This window comes from Pseudomyrmex gracilis, unplaced genomic scaffold (assembly GCF_002006095.1).
Source record: "Pseudomyrmex gracilis isolate BER0280 unplaced genomic scaffold, ASM200609v1 scaffold_63, whole genome shotgun sequence".
Lineage (NCBI taxonomy): Eukaryota > Metazoa > Arthropoda > Insecta > Hymenoptera > Formicidae > Pseudomyrmex > Pseudomyrmex gracilis.
Window position 1 is genome coordinate 1 of NW_018020647.1, and position 21223 is coordinate 21223.

General features: G+C 38.1%; 3 protein-coding genes across 11 annotated transcripts; 2 read left to right on the forward strand and 1 right to left on the reverse strand.

Moving 5' to 3' along the window:
• The first annotated feature begins 418 nt into the window (after positions 1-418).
• Positions 419-5394, forward strand: LOC109854332 (sodium/hydrogen exchanger 8). Of its 4 annotated transcripts, none has more exons than XM_020427306.1 (5): positions 419-1801; positions 1897-2066; positions 2511-2882; positions 2990-3332; positions 4495-5394. In XM_020427306.1, the coding sequence occupies exons 1-5, from the start codon at positions 493-495 to the stop codon at positions 4548-4550; spliced, it is 2250 nt and encodes a 749-aa protein (XP_020282895.1). In that variant the 5' UTR covers positions 419-492; the 3' UTR covers positions 4551-5394. The 4 variants fall into 4 exon arrangements, with proteins under 4 accessions (XP_020282895.1, XP_020282896.1, XP_020282897.1 ...); XM_020427307.1 differs by having other exon boundaries at positions 2990-3328; XM_020427308.1 differs by having other exon boundaries at positions 2990-3321.
• Positions 5395-12003: 6609 nt separating this feature from the next.
• Positions 12004-16055, reverse strand: LOC109854329 (SRSF protein kinase 3). The gene is made up of 6 exons (XM_020427299.1): positions 15003-16055; positions 14186-14381; positions 13770-14085; positions 13011-13589; positions 12622-12919; positions 12004-12511 (listed from the first exon to the last, which is right to left on the reverse strand). Exons 1-6 carry the CDS (start codon positions 15284-15286, stop codon positions 12220-12222), a joined length of 1965 nt encoding a protein of 654 aa, XP_020282888.1. The 5' UTR covers positions 15287-16055; the 3' UTR covers positions 12004-12219.
• A 1253-nt stretch (positions 16056-17308) lies between these two features.
• LOC109854330 (probable cytosolic iron-sulfur protein assembly protein Ciao1) lies at positions 17309-21123 on the forward strand. 6 transcript variants are annotated; one of them, XM_020427302.1, is made up of 5 exons: positions 17309-17619; positions 17735-17807; positions 18069-18545; positions 18670-19225; positions 19540-19736. In XM_020427302.1, the coding sequence occupies exons 3-4, from the start codon at positions 18090-18092 to the stop codon at positions 19216-19218; spliced, it is 1005 nt and encodes a 334-aa protein (XP_020282891.1). In that variant the 5' UTR covers positions 17309-17619; positions 17735-17807; positions 18069-18089; the 3' UTR covers positions 19219-19225; positions 19540-19736. The 6 variants fall into 6 exon arrangements, with proteins under 6 accessions (XP_020282891.1, XP_020282892.1, XP_020282889.1 ...); XM_020427303.1 differs by having other exon boundaries at positions 18082-18545; XM_020427304.1 differs by lacking the exons at positions 17735-17807; positions 18069-18545; positions 18670-19225 and adding exons at positions 19994-20102; positions 20201-20374; positions 20448-21123 and having other exon boundaries at positions 17374-17619; positions 19540-19918.
• Positions 21124-21223: the final 100 nt, after the last annotated feature.

Consider the following 21223-nt stretch of genomic DNA (forward strand, 5'->3'; position numbering starts at 1 on the left):
TTTAATATATGGTAATATTATTATTATTATTATTATTATTATTTATGGCAAATTCTATTTAAATTATATTAAATTTGTTTGTACAAGTAATTGTGTTTCACATTTACATTTTTTACCTTACTTACTTTCTCGAACTATATTTGAATTTCCCGCTTTTTGGCTCAAAGGCGGTGCCTATTTCTTATCTATGTTACCTACGCTACTTATACATTGCTTAAATGGGAAAAGTGGGGGGAACTAGCAGTCCATACTTATATAGTCAAAGGGAAGAGCAGTTACATTATCGACACGACGTAGTTGTGGACAACCGATTGCTACTAGTTAGTTCGCACGGCGCTCATTGGCGCTACGAGCAACCGCCCCGCTTGCCCCCCGATCCCCGCGCCTATTCCGCGATTCAGTGACGCGTTGTGTACCTGTCGTTATTTGCAAAGTAATGCTTTGCCGTGTTTTAGAAATAATTTTTAGTACCTACGTCTTTGCCGTTAAATTATGAAAATGTGTCGATCACATCTGTTTCCATTGTGCAAGTGGAATCTTATCATCGGAATCTTACTGCTGTACGATGTGTCGCAACATGTGTCAAGCGGGGACGAGGTTGTTAACCTCAAAATCGAAAATGTCACTGACATCAAGATCACGCCCGTTGTCACAACAGACAGTCCGAATGCTACGAGTGTCGCGGCTAATATCAGTATTACAGAATTATCGAGCACATCGCGACCTACAAACAATACAAACAACGTTGTTCAGAGTGTCAGTTCGACGACCTTGAAACCGGCTGTCACGTCTGCGCGCACAGAAGAGCCTGACAACATCGGTGTCGTGAGCGATCGGATAACCGACAAACTCATCAACACGGTTTCACCGATTCCTATCGGCGATAAGAATGCGACAACAGACATCTCGGTATCGTCAGCTAGCCCGGATGTTGCCAACAACAATTCGACCAACACCAGCACGACCACCGTCGTGCCAGCGGAACCGGTTCTACCCGACAAAGGCTCTGCCGAGGAGGAACACAACAGTTCCATGTCCATATTCTTCGTTTTGTGCGTCTTAGCGTTGGGCATACTGCTGATACACCTGATGCTGCAGTTCAATTTTCAGTATCTGCCCGAATCGGTAGTGATAGTTTTCTTAGGTGCCGCGATCGGTATGATTATAAATCTCATGTCCCATCAGAACATAGCAAACTGGCGAAAAGAAGAGGCATTTTCGCCCACGGCGTTTTTCCTAGTTCTACTTCCACCCATTATATTTGAGTCAGGATACAATCTGCACAAAGGAAACTTCTTTCAGAACATCGGCAGTATCTTGGTATTTGCCATATTTGGAACAGCCATATCGGCGTTCGTCATTGGCGCCGGGATATATTTGTTAGGTCTGGCGCAGGTAGCGTACAAACTAAGCTTCGTTGAGAGTTTCGCCTTCGGATCGCTGATATCGGCGGTTGATCCCGTCGCCACGGTGGCGATATTTCACGCCTTGGATGTCGATCCGGTTTTGAATATGTTAGTTTTTGGAGAGTCGATCTTAAACGACGCTATTTCTATCGTATTGACAACTTCCGTATTGGAATCCAACAACGCGGCAACGACCAGCGAGGCTATTATACTCGGATTGAATCGATTTTGTCTCATGTTCTTCGCCTCGGCGGGCATCGGTGTGGTATTCGCTCTGATAAGCGCGCTGTTGTTGAAGCACGTAGATCTAAGGAAAAATCCATCTTTGGAGTTTGGTATAATGTTGGTATTCACGTATGCTCCATACGTATTAGCGGAAGGCATACAATTGTCAGGTAAACATTTAATTGATAATCGTAAAGAGAGAAATTTGTGTTTTATAATATAAATAAATTTTTGTACCTTATATATGTTTACACGTTTGTTACAGGAATTATGGCAATCTTGTTCAACGGAATAGTTATGTCACATTACACGCATTTCAATCTATCGACTGTCACGCAGATAACGATGCAGCAAACAATGCGAACGTTAGCTTTTATAGCTGAAACCTGTGTTTTTGCATACCTGGGATTGGCGTTGTTTAGCTTCAGACACAGAGTAAGCGCGTTTATCATGCGTATGGTACAACCAAATTATTTGAAAAGACTTAACGCTCGTGAAATTGTTAACAGGAATCAAATAAGGCCGATACGAGCCATTCGCAGGATGTTTGTGCGGAAACTATGCGTGTACATATATATATATATATAAATGTAACGAATTCTACTTGTAAATTTTTACAAGTATTTTTTGAATTGAAATCTCAATTCTTAAAATCATACGGGATGCTAGATTTGCATCTCACATATGGAAAACCCCGGATACCCCCTTAACTAATTTTAAAATATTGCGAAAAAATTCGTTACATTTATATATATATATGTACACGCATAGTTTCCGCACAAACATCTTGCGAATGGCTCGTATCGGCCTTATTTGATTCCTGTTAACAAATTATTTGAGTTTCTTGAATTAAGAAAAATTGTTGTTTTTTTTAATCAGTTTGAACCAGCATTGGTTGTTTGGTCCTTGATACTGTGTCTGATCGGAAGAGCCGCTAACATCTTTCCACTTGCCTTGCTGGTCAATCGTTTCCGCGAGCATCAGATCACGAGAAAAATGATGTTCATCATGTGGTTCAGCGGCCTACGTGGCGCCATATCGTACGCATTGTCGCTTCACTTAGATTTCAGCGATGAAACGCGCCACGTTATTATAACGACCACGCTCATCATCGTGTTATTCACGACCTTGATATTCGGTGGATCGACTATGCCTCTGCTTAAATTTCTGAGAGCGGAAAAGAAGCAGAAGAACAGCAGCAGGAGAAAGAAGAAGGACAAGGAAGTTTCATTGAGTAAAACCAGAGAATGGGTAAATAAATAATTTAAATAATTACATAAAATCTTTATTTAATGTATAAGAGTTTTATTTACATGCGTGTATAATTTATTAAACAAACTGTGTGTATTGTTTCGCAGGGACAAACTATAGATTCCGAGCATCTGTCGGAACTCACGGAAGAAGAAATGGAAGTGTCGTTCTTGCAGTCGCGCATACGCGGTTTCGCAAGATGGGATTTGAAGTTCTTCATTCCGTTCTTCACGAGACGGTTCACGCAGCAAGAGCTGAAGGACTGCAAGTCGCAGATGACGGATCTGACGAATCAGTGGTATCAGGCTATCAGAATCAGTCCGATCGAGTCGGACGATGAGGCGACCACGGCATCGACCGCGCAATTGAATCTGAATGTCACCGGCACGGCCAAGGATCAGCCGCAAGGAAAAGGAAAAAAAGGACATCCCAGGCACGGGTCTATATTAAGTATTTAATTTATTTTATGTGTGCTGTGTCCTTTTAAGTGTGCTGAACTGCGTGCTTTCGTGTAGTCTATAAGAAAAACGCCTGGATATATATACATATACATATATATATATATATATATTTATTGAATCTACGCGATATTTTTTCGTTTCTTTGCGGTCGAATGTAAGCTTAGTTCAGCTGTCCGTTTATATAACAGATTTAATCTCTAATGACGTTTGCACTGATTTGACACGGTAATCTTTCAAGTCCTATACAATGAGTATTTGTTAGGTTTTTATTTCAAAGTGTTACGTCTCTGGCAAACGCACAGGAAGTTTTTTTTAAGTTTCTTATAGTGGAATGTTCAATCCCAAAAAAAAGTATTGTTGTTATTTATTATTTATACTGTTTTGTAGCAATATTATATAATATATTTATTTATTTTTTTTTTTTTTTACTATATGTGATGAATAATTCCGATTACAACAGAAGATTTATACGTGTCTGAACAACTCCGACCGCAAAAGATGATAAAAAAAAACAAAATTATCGCTATTAAAGTTGCACAACGTCATCTTGTTCTATTTAAACTGAGAAGAGGGGAAGAAATTTTATAATCACTTATAAAGAGTTAATCTTAATTAAAAAATTAATCTTTTAATCTTGATTCGCTTAATATATGTTGCCTAATTATTGATACGGTAATTGCATAAATTTTATATTATCTTTACTAATGTGTGCTTTATTATATTTCTATATTACGGGAGTGTTGCAAATTTTATTCGAACTCTCTCTTATTTTCATATTTTTCGAGCAAATTATATGACACTGACCCGCATAAGGAAGTTTATGGAATTAATGTTATTTTGCACAAAGTATGTACACAGATATGTATAAGAGGAAGTTTTCTAACACGTTAGTCGTATTGTCTCTCTACTGCAGTATATTCATGATTTCTTTCATCTTGTCTGTCACTAATTTTTACATATGGCTGTAATAATTATAAGTGTGTTGTTTCTTTAATAAGATATATTTATTATTCAGCGAAGCAGCGGGGGAGGTGTGATCGTCCAAATATGCTTGCTTTACTCGAAATCAGCTTTGACGATGGTGATGGGGGCAATAAATTTTTATTTCGCCAAGAGATATTAATTAACACGACAATGATATTAATTTACAGAACTGTGGAGGATTGGTCTGATTAAAATTCCCGATTTGTTCCCATTAGTATCGTAAAGGATTATAATCTATTCAACTCTCTTTGTTAAGTAGTTCTTATTTCAAAAATCTTAATTTATATGTATAAATTTATTTAACGATTGTACATAATCTTGTAAAATGAACGAAAATTTAATTTGTATACAAATTTGATCTTTTCACTGATATTAGAAATGTGTACAAATAGTTTAGAATTTTGTTTAAAAAATTCTAATATGTGTGTATATGTGTTAAAATCTAATTATGTAAAAAAATTATACGTTTGTATTTATTTAGTTAATTGAAAAACAACGAAATCCACTTATAGATATGTCATGTGTCACATCTCTTTATCTAGGTCAACGACTTACTCATCGATTTAAGCGAAATCTGTTATTTTCTATTAAGTAATTGAATGAAGAACAACAGTTTATGTATTATTTGTGTCGTGAACACTTGACGACCCCGTATTACGTTCCGTATTATCATATCGTTCACAAGAGGATATTATATATGACTGCGTTATCTGGTTTTTATTTTTTATTTATTTTTTTTTTTTTTTTTGCTCACACGAGAGAGCGTTAACCCCGTCGTATACGAGTCTCGTAACTGGTGCGATCTATCATAAATGATGAAATTTCAGCAAAATGTATAACTTACATTATACGGCGGCGACGATATCTTCGAAAACGATAATGCACAAACAAGATATTGTATAAAGGTATTAAACGTATACTCTACTAAAAACGAAAACAAAAGTATTTTCATTTCGTCCAAAAAAACACATTTTGGAAAAATTGTGAACACAATTCTGTACATTACACAACTTTGTATGTAAATTATTCAGGGACAATAAAAGTGATATAATTTGTGATATGCCTAATCGAGCTTTTGTATTCGCATCGATCGATTGTTTTTTTCGTCCGTTTTTAATTCTTTTTCCTTGAATTATTTTATGGCGAATGACAAGTGGAGAAAAAAAAGAGAAAGAAAAGCTTTTATTTTATTGCGAATTTATTTCTCATAATTATATATCGATCTCGGGAGGGTGGGTACATGGTATTTGTTTACTCTTTTGCGGCAGGGCACATAACGGAGGCAGCGTCTAAACATCAAATCCATTTATTCGTTCAATTCTTTATCGCTAGTTTTTTTTTGTTTTTTTTTTTTTTNTTTTTTTTTTTTTTTGTTTTTGTTTTTTATTATGTTCTAGAGTTCTTAACGCCTCGTATGGTCGTACATCGAGCGACTGGAGCACAAGACGATTTTTTAGTGTTAAAACGCGATAGATCAGCGATGATTTGTTTCGGTGTTCTTTTCCATACTACAGCACATCGGTAATTCACACAGATAATATAATATCTCATAAAGAATGCGCACGACTTCTTCGTGTACGATACGCTTGAAAAAAAAATAAAATAAAATAAAATAAAATACCTATACAGTTCGATTATCTATTGCGTAAGAAAAAAATAAATTAAAAACAATATTTTCTTCAGCGGCTTTTCAACATTAAGAATTATACATTATCACTTATAGCACATCATTATTAAACTAAATACTCGAATCGAAAAAAAAAAAGAAAAAAGAAAACGCTCGCTTGTGAACGTGCCTCAAACTATATATATATGGTACTGACAACTCGAAGCTCTATATTCTCACCTAAGGAGTTAAAATTTTCAAAATTGTTTTCTTTTTTCTCTAATTAATAATTCGCTTACAATATTTATAGAAAATTTAACGACGCGTGTCAAATGGATGCCTCTGTTGTACACCTCGCGTCTTACATATGCAACTCGTGTGCGACGCAATCAGGCGAATTTAATTAAGGATCAATCAAGCGAAGTTGATTTCCTCGGCCCTCTCTCGCGATTCAATCGCGTCCAGCCAGCAATAGGACAAAGAGGGCATTATTTTTATCGCGCTAATCTGGGATATTGTCTAAGAGAGGAGGTTGCACACGGCGATACACGGCCTGTCTCTCTCTCTCTCCCTCTCTCTCTCTTTCTCTCTCTCTCTCTCTCTCTCTCTCTCCCTGTCCCGACGCTCCAGTCGTTTTTCTCGCACACGTCATCCAGGTTCGATTCGTTATAATATAACTTGCATGTCTCGGTTTCGGCTCGATGAACTTCTAAAAATGATCGTCGCGTTATCACGGGCGCCTAAGCGCGCCACTATCGATAAATTTTACAAATCCTTAAAACCTGTACGTTCGCGCAGCGGATCCTCGGGGGACGCGCAAGGGACTCGCCGGCGAGCGATACAAGTGGACTAAGCATGCAGAGTTTAAATAGCTCTCTATAACGCTACGAGACCGGTATGACTATGTACCAAAAATCAGTGAGTGACAATTAATAAATTATCGTACGGCCAAAGACTTTAATATCGCGCCTCTCTTTCTCCGTCCATTTTTTTTTTCTTTGTTTTCTTTTCAAGTACAAACCCGTTACATCTTCCTCTAGACCCATCATTTCGATATATATATATAATCGCTGTACATTTTACAATCTGTATTCGCGGTCGGAGGTTTTCCCACTCCGTCGCAGTTTGCAGATCATCACCGCTAGCTTCTAATCACCGCTCTCTTCTAAAAGGTGTAATAAAACCCTGTGCCGGGTTTATAATATACTCACAATATTTACATTACCTCGCGCGCACATCGCGCGTCGCAACTTACAATATGTAATAAATCTTGGTGTTTAAGCTTTCTGTTTTTTTTTTTCCTTTTTTCTCACATCTCAAAGAGATCTTCCCTTCTCTTCTTTCTTATCGCGTTTCCCGGCAATACAGTGTGCCAATTTTATTTGTATAAGATTAAGAAGAGAGATTCGCACAACATCTCGAACGTTCAATGCGCGCATTTATTAGTTTCTTCGTCGAGAATTAATTTTTTTTTTTTTTTTTTTTTAATCACAAGGCCACATTCCCTCACTTGTCGTTTGTGATTCCGGTACTTCTTCTCTCACGAAGATTGAACAAAAGCGGATTTTTTTCCGCAACGATTACAAATAGGAACGACCGACGATTCCATACCTCTTTCGCTCTGTGCGCTTTAGCATCGCGTAATGTAATGCGCATATAAATTATCAATTATATAATTTTGGAATGAGACAGCAATCAATATTTGTGTTTATTCTCGGCAAAACGAAAGAAACAATTTAATGAAAATTCAGTCGAAAAATGCACGTACATCACGAACGTTTCGAGATCCTCAGAATTTACATTTTGTGTGTGTATGTGTGTGTGTGTGTATGAGCTGCAAAGTGTAATAATATTGATTGCTCCGATTCCAAGGTACATTATAATTTTATAAATATCGATATTATCATATCGGATTAACACTCTCGAAATATTTTCTCAGCGCGATTATTATATATATATATATATATCCGATTTAAACAAATCTGTTTCGCATAAAACAGTTTAGAATCTACCGATTTTTTTTTTGGAACATGAGTCTCTGGTGCGAATTTCAGTGTGTAATTTTGGGTCCCTGTGTACTTATACACCATTTCCCCTTTTTTATCCGACCGCATATTCCTGATCACATTCATACACATCCGCGCGAATCTTATACCTATATATAACGCATGAGAGAAATTTCTTTTCTTCGCAAAAAAAAACGAAAAGACACGGACTGTTCTGAGGATATTCGTTTTTTTAAAGGTTTTTTTTGTTTTTACTCACTTTCGTCTATTTTATCCTACTTCGCACAAAATTATAATTATATCGCTTAAAAGTCGGAGAGGAGAAGGGGGAAATATCTCATACATATTAAGTTATACACAATTTACTGATGTTTTGTCAATTCTCCCCTAACTATGTATGTATTTATTTATGTATGTATTTATTTATGTATGTATGTATTTATATATATACATATATATGTATGTAACTTACTATTATGTACGTATATATGTATACATATATATATATATATATATCTTAAAGCAGCAGTCACACCTACGTACGTTACCGTTTATATATATGTATATATATTGATATATATACAAATATTTATATATATAGTTTAATATATAATATATTATATATATATAAATTTATTACATATATATATTTATGTATTTATTGTATAGAGCACACTATAGAGATATTAATATATATATGTATGTGTGACATTTATATACATATGATATATTAATACGAGACAAAAAACGTTACCTATGGTCAGTGCAACGCGGTATATTGAGCTTCAATTGATTTCAACGACGTAATCAGCGCGATCGATCGATGTTGATTCGTCGTCATCTTCTAACAAAATCGTTAATTCAACGTTCTGACTCGCGTCAATAATATTAACAATCATCCTTGTATTATGCCGTATATATATATATATATATTATCAGTGGAAGTATTGTTCTTGTCTATACTGACGCGCGCGCTCCGATCAATGATTTTCTGACCGATGTGTTTTCAAGATTTACAGATTCTCTTCTCTCTCTCTCTCTCTCTCTCTCTCTCTCTCTCTCTCTCTCTCTCTCTCTCTCTCTCTCTCTAGAAAACTACGTGAATTTTTAAAATCTCTCACGAGAGCGACACACGACATCACGAGCTGAAGAGTGATTCCGAGCGTTCTATCACGAGAGAGTGTAACTAGTAAAAAAAAAAAAAAAACATTTAAAAGGCAAATTGACTATTAAATTGAATTTGTGATCGCTACCTTCTTTCTCGCGAAACAACGGATTTCATCTCGGCTCGCTGTATTTCGTGAGACAATATTATTTAAGAGATTTCAACAGTATATACTGTACAGATTCGCCGTCATCGAGTACCACACACGAGCTTCACGAAAGAGCCGCGCGATTGCAGGGGAAATGCGGAAGTTAGATTGCACGCCTTTTGTAGAGAACGCGTGTCTCAAGTTTTTTGCCGGAATAGAATCACATATATAAACGCAACGTTCTTCGTTTTAACCGCGGGTTATAGAAGAGGCACTTTCTCATCGTCGAATATCATACAGACCGTACCGCTCTGTTTCCAATATTGTATAAAGTTTAAAACATCAAGTGCCTGCTTTTCGAATTTTTCCAATTCGCAGAAATGCATCTCATGATTTTGTTATAAATTTATGAATTAAAAGGTTTCGGTCGGCGTATTATTTACGTTATAAATTTCATATCGAAATGCTCACGTAATTAATTAAATATATAATACGCGCGCGTGCGTATGTGTGTGTTGCTTATTTTAAAAGTGATTAAAAATAAAATAAATAAACATGCACGTGATATTAAAAAATAGATCATAAAGCTATGTATTTTTACGAGAGTATTTTGCTTTTCTTTTTTTTTTTTTTTGTACAACACCGGGAAGAGATGTGTGGCCGCAAGTATAACAGAATATTTATACACATTGTGACGATTTTTTTCCCATGTATTTTACAAAAGCTTCAACCGGTTTTTTTTTTTTTATTGATGCGATCTGAGACTGGGAGGTTGTGTGAAGCAAAAAAAACCGAACATTCTGCGGGAAGCACAAATCGAATTTGTCAACGCGCAGAAAGTTCAGTGAAACGCGCTGCTTCGCTCGTTTGTTCACAAAATATAGAAGACAATTATATAATTCAGAAATTATATAATTAACAAGAGAGCTCTCAAGTAATCAGTCAATATAAAGACATTTCTCACACACGTATGTTACGATTGTGTGTGTGTGTGTGTGTGTGTGTGTGTTCAATATATTCATCAAAACCTTTTCCGCGCACATTATAAATACTTGTTTTTTTTTTTTTTCGTAATTGTATATATGATGTGTTTGCATTTATCGAGACACAAAACAAGTTTGAAATAAAGTCAAAAAATATTCATTAATCATCTCAGCATTGTGAGGTGTACATATAGAATAAGACAACCAGCGTAATATTTTTTCATATAGCTATTTCCTGTATAATTAACATCACGATTAATAACTGATGTATATTTCTTCCATACAAGTGTATTTTTTAAATAATAAGAATGTGTCAAAAAATATATAGATATGTAACCGCAAAAGATCAGAAAATTATTTATCATATAGAATTATATATAACTCTTTGTCTTGGGTGCGATTTTATTGCCAAATTTTGCAAATTTATTTATTCTTGGACAATATATGAATTATTTTCCAAGATAATTAAAAAAGAAAAACTTCGAAATATTTTAAATTTTATGTTGCAAACATATGTAATTACGTGTATATAATATAGAAATCTGCACCTTGAAGATATATGAAAAAATACATCTCAGTATTTATGTCTCATTCTAATTTACGCTCATTTCAATTACATATACCAAGAATCCAGTGTGACCCACTCTTAGAAACCTTTGGCTGCGCAACATGCAGTTATTGAATTGTGTAATTGATTTTTCGTATGGCGTCAAAAAAGAAAAGTTTTTGAGAAAACTCTTGTCATCAGCTAAGTCGAATCGGTTCAAACAAAATGTTGGCTCTGCGCCGTCGAGTATCGCACGAATATCGCAAAAAAAAAAAACCATATTTGTACAGCGTTTGCAGCCAAAGGATTGAGTGTTATCTACAATATACAAATGTTTCTCTATTTTGTTTTACACACATGACTGCGGTTCCTTGTATACTATTTTGTTAGAGTATTTTCTAACTGGCTCCGCGCGTATATATTGAGGTAGACATAAAATATTAATTAAGTAGCCACTTTTACGCGTGCCGTTGCAATTTCTCGACAAGTTTGTTGGCAAGAATTTACAGCGACCTATGCGTGTATATGCGTGTGATATATAAAAGTATACAAATATAACCGAGTCAAGGCGATAAGTCCTAATTTTAAACCAAACACTCGTTACCGAGTTTGCCGATTACCCCTTCGCAGCACATATCTACGAGCGGGTTCCTACGATTCTTGGAATATTCATCATCGATCGAAAAATGAAACCGAGTGAACGCGACACGAATATTTGTAAACTAATTATGTATACATGTATATATATAAAGTACTATCGAAACTTTTTTTAATTTAAGTTCTTTCATCACTAATTAAAAATAAAATTCAACAAGTGTATAAATTACACGTTATAAGTCAGCGGTTGTGATTTAAGTGTATTTGCGTTTTAGGAAGCACGCGCGTGGTCGTTCTTCTTTACATACATAAAAAAAAAATCAGCGGAATGTTGCAAGACCGTTCTACCGATTCTTTCGGATTTTGCGACACTTCGCTCGCTGCATTCCAGGAAAAGGGGGGAGGATTCCTTCGGGGCTGACTTCCACGATATTGTCAAATCACTATATTTGTGATATTATATAAGTCTTCGAGAACATTATTTTTTTTTTTTTTTTTTTTTTCTATTTCGTAACATTCCCCACGCGGATGTGTACGCTTCTAGCGTATTATAAATATGATTAATATAACAACACATATATGTACGTCACATTTTTGTTTTCGTTCTTAATATTAAGCTGTTTTCTTTTGTGTTTATGTGTGTGTATAATTTTTTTTTTTTTTTATGTGGTGTGCGCGCGCGCGTTTTTTTTTTTTTTTTTTTTTTTTTTTTTTTTTTTCAAACGATGCACTTGCCTTTCATACGTGAATTGAGAATTGCGATTTTCAGTACAGAAATAAACGCACCTGGTGCTATTCGGCTTCCTATCACACTCTCGATTTATGATCGTCACAATTGGGCTGCGGAATCGGGATGAGAGTTGAGGGGAACATTACTAATGAAACAATAAAAAAGCGCGATCACTTTTTGATTTGCAGCCACGGATGCTTCAGGCACTCGGCTGCGGTGGCTCGCGTGCTCGGATTGAATTCGAGCATCGGTGTTAGGAACTCTGCGAATTCGCGCGCTTCGCTCGGCGTCCAGTCGTACTTTTCTGTCAGCACCTCGTACAAACCCCACGGTTTCAATCCTGTAATATGCTTAAGTTCGCCCTTCTTGTTGAAGTACATCTTGGAATTTTTTCCCGAGAGAGCAATACGTTTTGGTATCTCTCCCAGCAATTCAATAATATGAGCCAGATGATCCTCGTCTCTGTGAAACACGTTAACAAGAAACAAACGCTCAAAATAACGACGCGAAAGAACAAATTTAAGGTTTATTTTTTGAATGTAAAAAAAAAAACATTTGTAAAATTTTTTTACCTGCAGTAATCTTTACCACTGTGCGGTTCAAACAGATAATCACCGGTCGCTAGTTCGAACGCCATACAAGCGGTGGACCATATATCGGCAGAGGTGTCGTATCCGGAACCCAACAGAACTTCGAGCGACCTGTATTGACGCGTTTGGATATCGTCCGTGAATTTCTTGTGGACCCAACAGGCGTTACCGAGATCCGCTATCTTTACATCAACCTCACACTCTATTATGGCAGGATCTAGAGGTGACGTGGACGCCCGTTTAAGTTGCTTGCTTTCAGGCGGATTTAACGATCTACGACCTACAAAAAGAGACAATAAATAACAAACAAAATAGAAGTGTAAACGCAACAGATAGAGATATGTGTTCTTTCTTCCGACGAATTGTTTTACCTTCGCTACATTCATCAGTGTCATCAGGATCAGGCGGCAATATTCCTTCGCCGCAACTCTTTTCCACGTCGCACAGACTCACGTTGTCCATTTTTTCCGACTGTTCGGGTGATGGATTCTGCATTTTTTCACCACCAGCCAGACCATCTACTCCGTTCATGTGCAAGGAAGTGGCGGACGGTTCCGAGATGTCGGGCGAGCCCTTGCTCTCCGTGTTATCCTCTATGCTCTCGGTGTTGAGATCTTGATCCAAACTGTTTGTTTCGATTTCCCCGTTCTCTCTCGTGCTGTTCGCGAGCTTATTTTGCTCCTCCAACTCCTCGATCTGTTCCATCTGTTTCCTCAAAAGTTCGTTCTGACGCTTGGCCTTCTTCTTCAATTTTTTCTTCTTGTTCTTGGACATTTTAGAATTCGGCGTTGGTTCTTGAAACTCTTTCGGCGCGGTGGAAATCAGGGATACTGGCAACTTTGCTCCCATAGAATGTAATTCTGTCGCTTCGCAAGCTAATTTTCGTATATAAATCTCGTCGACGCACACGAGAACATTTTCGGGTTTAATGTCGGTATGAATAATTTTACCTGAAAGGAAATTCAAATGTGATACATTAAGTTTCTTTAGAAGTCGATGATTAATAAAAAAGGGTATGGTATGTATTCTTTCAAAAATTTCAGGGTCTTAATATTATATTATAAAAAAACAGTGCATAAAACTAAAATACAAAATTTTTAAATGTTAATTTTAATACGCAATCTTCTTACATTTATTATGGAGATAATCGAGACCTTCAAGGACTTGTCTGATGATTCGTTTAACGTTATTTCTCGGAATTCCTCTGTAATTTGACTTGATAATTAATTTAAGAAGATTATGTCCGAGTACTTCAAACACCATGCAAACATGCAGGCCGTTAATGCCGCTGATCTTGAAGTCATTGAGCAACTGGACGGTCTTATTGCGCTTAGGATCACTAGGATCCGTATCGCGCACTTCTTTTAATAATTTAATTTCATCCAATGCAGTCTCAGTGAAATGAGAGGCGGATTTTACAACTTTGAGTGCCACAAAACGTTTATCCTGCAGAATAGTTTTTAAAGTATGGTTTTTGTGTTTACATAGACAAACAAAGACATCTCTTATAATATTGTCAAAAAAAAAAAAATAAAAAAACGCCTACCTGCAAATCCCAACAAAGCCACACGGTGGAGAAATGACCCCATCCAAGCTTGCGGGTGACATGATAACGATTTAAAAAGAGATCTCCTATTTTCACCGGATGATATCCGCCTTTACAATAGTCGCTGCTGTCCTCCTGCTCCTCCTCCTCGCTGCTGAACACCTCGTCGTCATCTTCTATCGTTTCATTGCTGGAACTAAGAAATGATTCAGATCTGTGACTAATGCAGTTAACTAAATACACAAACAACAAGATATTATTAGTGTGATTCTAAAAATTGAGTGTTAACGAGTACTTTTGTAACGCAAAATGTAGAAATAATTAAAATACAGCAAAAAAAAAAAGCAGTTTGTTCAGCATTATGTTCAGCTGAATTTCACAAAATGTTATACACTATTGTATTGTCTCCAAAGTTTCATTAAAGTAATACATAAATTATACTTGACAAATTATAAATTGAATATTTCTCTGTTACTTATTTCTACAATAAATTCAACGCACGAAGACATACAAAAGCTCAGCAAGAAAAAATGAAAAAGTCGAACGAAACACGACCGTGACGAAGTGATTTCTCTGACAGATTGTCATCTCGCGTTATGATGTGTGTTCGAATATTCGCGATACATATTGCGATAAGTATCGTAATCGTAACAACCGTGCGTACGGAACGTCTGATGGGAAATAACGAAGAGTGGACGCGCGACACCGCTGCATGTCATCGTTTGATATCACGAAAATATCGATACGCGGCAACGTTAAAAACGCGTACGCGAGAGTCTTCCGTGCCGGCTGCACCGGATTGGACATCGGGGGTTACCTGGTCGCACGCGCATACGAGCGCTGCATGGGGGTTAAGTCCGGATACTCGTAGGTGTTGTTGGGGTTGTTGGAGACGGCGGTAGCGGTGGCAGCCGTTGTTGCCGTTGCCGTCGTCGTCGTCGTCGTCGTCGTCGCCTGGCCGGTCCGCTGTCCTTTGGAACTCTGCGCGTCTTGCTCGCCCTGTGAATTGCTCGCCTTGCCCTTACGCTTGCTTGGCTTGTGCCGTTTCTTCTTCGCTTGGATCGCAAGTACTCGTCTGTTCACGTCAGTTTTGGCACTCATCTCACCGAGTGACCGGTGGTCCTCCTCCGAGCGCCAAGCCTCAACTCCTCGCTCTCCGCTCGTCGCTGCTGCCTTGCTTTGCCTACGTTTTCTTGTCTACGTTTCTTCTCGCACGCAGCAACGCACTGCCCACACTTCCGTTTCTCCGTTTCTGGCCGCTCCTTCTCGTGTTCTTCTTATCGTCGCTCGTGTTTCTCTTAGCTCCGCTGCCGCTGAGAGACACGGCGAGACTCGACGAGAGTGTAACCCGCGATAAGATCGCGCGGGTACACTCCAACGACAACTGTGTGTGAATCGGACTAGACTCGATTCAGATCAGATCAGATCACCACCTCCTCACCTCGTTTCGTTTCTCCTCTTCGTCTCTTTCCTTGTCGTCCCTCCTCCTTTTGGAGGAGCAAAGCTTCTTTGCGCGCTTCTGCGATTTGCAAAAAAGCGGCTCTCTCGCGATGATCGCGGTGCAGGTTCTCTCCTGTTTCTCTCTCTCTCTCTCTCTTGCGAGATTTTCGACTGTGTTATCACTTCATCTCTCTGTTGTTTGAGTTATGGCCGTGTATGTAGGGTACGTTTTTCCACACGGTTTTTTTTCGAGCACGTAACGACGTTTTATGCGTGCGTGCGTGCGTGCGTACTCGTATATACGCATATACACGCGCGTTTACCGTCGTCCGCTTCCCCGTTGGCAAGCAGGTGTCGTCGTATCTCTCTCTCTTCTTTCTGGCAGGTCGTCGTACCGCCGCCGCCGCCGCCGCCGCCGCCGATGATGATACGTTACGCTCGCGATTACTCGCGCACTACACTCCCGGCCACTTCTCGCACCCGCCACCTTCTCGCCGCCTCGCCTCCTGGTCGCCTCGTCGTCGCCCACCAACTGTCGCGACGGCTCTCTCTCTCGCTTTTGATTATGTATGCGCGTCCTTTGCGCCCCGTGTGTGTGCGAGAAACTCACAAATGTCCGGTTCCAATTTATTTAGAAGCGACCGCCGCCGCGTCGCGCGAAACGCTTCTCTCTTCTCTCTTTCCACGCCGCGTGGATTTCTCACACCTACCTACCTACCGACCGACCGACCGACCTACCTACTCTCCTCTCACCTCTCTTTCGCACCTGCGATTTTCGCAGCAGCCGGTCTCCTCCGAATACGCGTCGATCGCGCTCGGAGTCGCGATTACGTTTTTCTCCGCGCCGTGGCAGCAGAGGAGAGATTGTGTGGAGACGACTCTCTAAAAACTCGTTTCAGATCATTTTGTGTTCTCTCTTTTTTTCTTTTCCTCTATACTCCCCCTTGTTTTTTTCTACCGATTTTATTTATCTAGCGATAAAAAAGCTCGATAAATTTATTTACAGGATCGCAGCGTAAAGCCCAAAGTCTTGTCTCAGGACACGAATCCTTCCGCTCCTCTTTTCGACGGGATAGTGTGATGACGTATGTACATTTACGTTAACTCAACGACCGCATCGTCACAGCGATTGCGCGCTTCGCTTATTCGCGAACAGCGCGTTTCGAACTAATTATCGAATATATCTACATAGCGTTAGAGCTCGCAGTTACGTAGCCACGAATCTGTTCGAAGCGCTACGAAATTCTGAAATAAACAAGCGTGTACACACAGATGAGTTTAATAAACTAATAAATAATAACACAAACATGTACGCGTGTATAAAAATTAAAATCAAATAATATTGATAAATGGAGCAAATTAAAGAGACACGGTCTGCGTTACGTCGTTCGAGAAACGCTCCTGGAATAAATATCCCGTATAAAAGTATCGACGAGAATAGACCTGTTTCCTCGCGATATTATTTCCCGTTCGGTCTTCGGCTTTAAAACAATGTCGAATAATAATTACAGAGCGCGCGGCACGAATTTTCTTTCGATTTTTTCAAGACCGAATTTTCACACAACACATAAGCCCTGTTCGGTTTTTTACTGGCGGTACTGAAAAATCTATAGTATACGTGACACGAATCTATAGATTTTCAGTACCGCCAGTAAAAAAAACGAACGCAGCCATTATATTCAATAACGCTCTCTATCGCGATCAGCTGATATTTTGGTACGGTTCAATTTTATTGGAGATCGGCCGGCCGAGTTATCGACAGACGGTTATAATGTCACGAAGTATACAATTAACATATGTGTGTGTACATAAATTCGCGAGCCTAGAATGTAGGGAGACTGGAAGACTGGATCGCTATCGTTCGGGGTATCGTTTTCATAAATATTCTACGTATGTAGATTTTTTTATACTGCCGTTATCAACCGGTGCAGTTGCAATTTATGCGTACGAACACATTGAGTAACTAATTCGTTTTTCATTATTGTCAAGGGACGGTGAGTTTGATGTTTTCATTATTATATTGTTTTTAGAACAATAACTTAAGCCGATTAATAATATTGACTCGATTGTTGTTTTGTACGTATGTAAGTTTATTTTATTCGTGTGTAGATGGAGAATTACACTTACTCTCAATTTAAAAGCAATATCCGTACGTAAAACCGTACGCAACGGTTGCGAAAAGGTTAGCGTGAAAAAGTTTGAAAAGAACGTGCGTGTTTGCTCCGTGTAAAAAAATTCATTTGTCAAGTTTTTTTTTTACTAAAGCGGTACTGAGAGTACAAAATGATATTGTTTTGTAAATGCTACCTAGAAACAGAATTATTATTCATGCTTTTGGTGACACAAGCTCTCGATACGTAAACAAACACTCCTCACATGCCTGTTTATTGTGATTCGTTTGATAAACATGATATTTCATTAATTGATTGTTCATGTTTATTAGTTTATTGTTGCAGAAATAACAATGAGCACATTGGAACTAAAGCAAACTCTGACAGGTCACAGAGGCAGAGTGTGGAGTGTTTGTTGGCATCCCCAGGGTGTCACTCTGGCATCTTGCGGTGAGGACAAAACAATCACAATATGGGGATTGGAGGGATCTAAATGGGTTACAAAAATGATCCTTACCGAGGGACACTCAAGATCCATTCGAGAAGTAACTTGGTCTCCCTGTGGAAATTACATTGCGTCGGCTAGTTTTGATGCTACCATCGCAATATGGGACAAAAAATCAGGACAGTTTGACTGCAACGCAACGTTAGAGGGACATGAGAATGAAGTGAAAAGTGTTAGTTGGTCGGTTTCCGGTCAGTTGCTTGCCACATGCAGTCGGGATAAATCTGTATGGGTGTGGGAAGTAAATGACGATGATTATGAATGCGCTGCCGCTATTAACGCTCACACTCAAGATGTAAAAAAGGTAAGTATTGCAAGTCCATTCAGAGATCGTCATAAATTTAATCGCTTGTTTTACTTATTATTAATTTACAAATCTGACAGATTTTATGTTGTACATAAAAAAAGTTTTTTTATGTTTATTTCAGGTTAGATGGCATCCGCACGAAGAGATCTTGGCTTCTGCCAGTTACGATAACACAGCAAAGATATTTAAAGAAGACGTGGCAGACAGCGATTGGTCTTGCATTGCAACTCTGTCGTCACACACGTCTACGGTGTGGAGTCTTACGTGGGACAAGACTGGCAATCGAATCGCGACTTGCAGCGACGATCAGACAGTGAAAATATGGCGGGAGTACAAACCCGGTAACGAGACGGGCATCGCCACGCCTAACAATGAATCCGTTTGGAAATGCGTCTGCACATTATCGGGCTATCATACAAGAACTGTTTACGACATTGACTGGTGCAAGACCACCGGTCTGTTAGCGACCGCGTGCGGTGACGATATCATTCGAATATTTAAGGAAGACGCGGACTGCGATCCTCATCAACCGACTTTCACGTTGGTCTGTTCGATGGAGAGCGCCCATACGCAGGACGTTAATTGTGTTCAGTGGAATCCCGTGGTTCCCGGACAACTTGCATCCGCGAGCGACGATAGTTCGGTGAAGATATGGTTTTATAAGGAATAAGATAAATGTAATATATAAATAAATGTTAATAATACAAAAATATTTTATGGTGGTTTTTGTTTTATTTCTCACATGCGCGTCGGTTCATAATTTTCATAAATTATTTTCGTGTATCCGCAATATCTTATAATTAGCGAGTGCAGGCGATAACGTTCTAACAAACTTTATTTATCATTTTTCTGTTTCATACATAATAAAATTTATCTTTTGATAATTTTACAGATCTCGGTATATTTGTTGCAAGTTCACTTTCTTGAAATATTGAAATAAGCAACGCATTATTAGAGAACTCTGTGTACAAAAATTGTGTCTTTATTTTAGGGCTGTATACATGTTTAAGAGATTACATAACATCGTATTACGATCTTACAAGATTTCGTATCTGCGACACGGATATATTCGACAATACAAAGCGACACGCGCAATGAGTACCGAAGCGAGAGACAAATCCGGTGTGCCATTGAAAGAAGTGGTGAGCGCGTTAGTCAAGTATGCGGACTTGTCGCTCGCAGCTTCCTGGGACAATGTTGGATTACTGGTAGAACCTACAGAACCAAAAAATGTGTACACCATTTTACTGACGAATGATCTAACTGAAGATGTTATGGACGAAGCTATTGAATTAAAAACCGATTTAATCGTCACGTATCATCCGTTAATATTTGCTCCATTGAAATCTGTTACCACTAAATCTTGGAAGGTAACGGTCTGCAATATAATCTAACATATTGTAAAAAAAAAAGTATTGCGATAATTTGTAGTTTATGTGCAATAGGAACGAATAGTGGCGAGGTGTCTGGAAAACAAGATCGCTGTCTTCTCTCCTCACTCTTCCTTCGACGCTATTGATGGCGGTGTGAACGATTGGTTAGCGTGCGCTCTCGGTAAAAATCCTTTACTCACAACGCATCAACTTGTTCAGAAGATTGATGCACACTTTACTCAAAAAAAAAACAAAAAAAAAAAATGTTTTTATTTTAAGATCTCGAGAACATTGAGAGCATCAAGCCAATTCAACCATCTCCGGACAACGAGAAATACGGATTGGGTAGACTGTGCGTCTTGAAAAATCGTATATCTATTAACAAAGCGGTGGAATTAGTGAAGGCGCATACAAAACTGGAACACGTGAGATTGGCACGCGCGCGCGGTACAGGTAAATATTAAGAAAGTCGATCTCTAACATTTGTAAACACGTCACATTTTATATCATTATTTTTGCATTTCAGATGGTTTTATTAAGACCGTTGCACTGTGCGCTGGATCGGGCGTGTCGGTGCTGAAAGATATGTCCGCGGACTTATATCTTACGGGAGAGATGCTGCATCACGAAGTGTTGGACGCCGTGCATCGTGGTATCAACGTTATATTAACTAACCATTCCGATTCGGAACGCGGTTTTCTGTGCTCATTCGCGTTGACATTTGGAAGAATATTAGGAGGAGATAAGTCTGTTCAAGTGTGCGTGTCCGGAGCTGATAAAGATCCACTTAAAACCGTGTGAATCAACAGAAAAAACTACTCGCCGTAAAAAAAATTTACCTCAATTAGACGTAGAGGGATGAGGGTAAAAAATATATACAACGATTTTATATAAAAAAAATTCTTTATTGTTAATATTATAAATTATCGTTCACACTCTGATCTAAATAGGATTCGAATTTTTTAATCTCACATCCAACCTTATTTAATATTTCAGATTTTCTTTCAACATTATCGATAAAACTCTACGAAATCAAATCTAATCTTCAATCAAATATAATATCATATACTCGTGACATTAAAACACAAGAGAATATCTCTACAAAAACATTTTTGAACTTATCAAACACAAATTCTTAGACTACATAATTGAATATTATATAAATCAAGTTGATTTTTGTTTGTCAGTTTTCTTTAAATAATTATTATCCACGAACTTAAAATTATTTGTTATACATGTGTAAAATTAGATTTACCAAAAGTATTATAATTATTATAATAATAATTATTAATATACGTATGA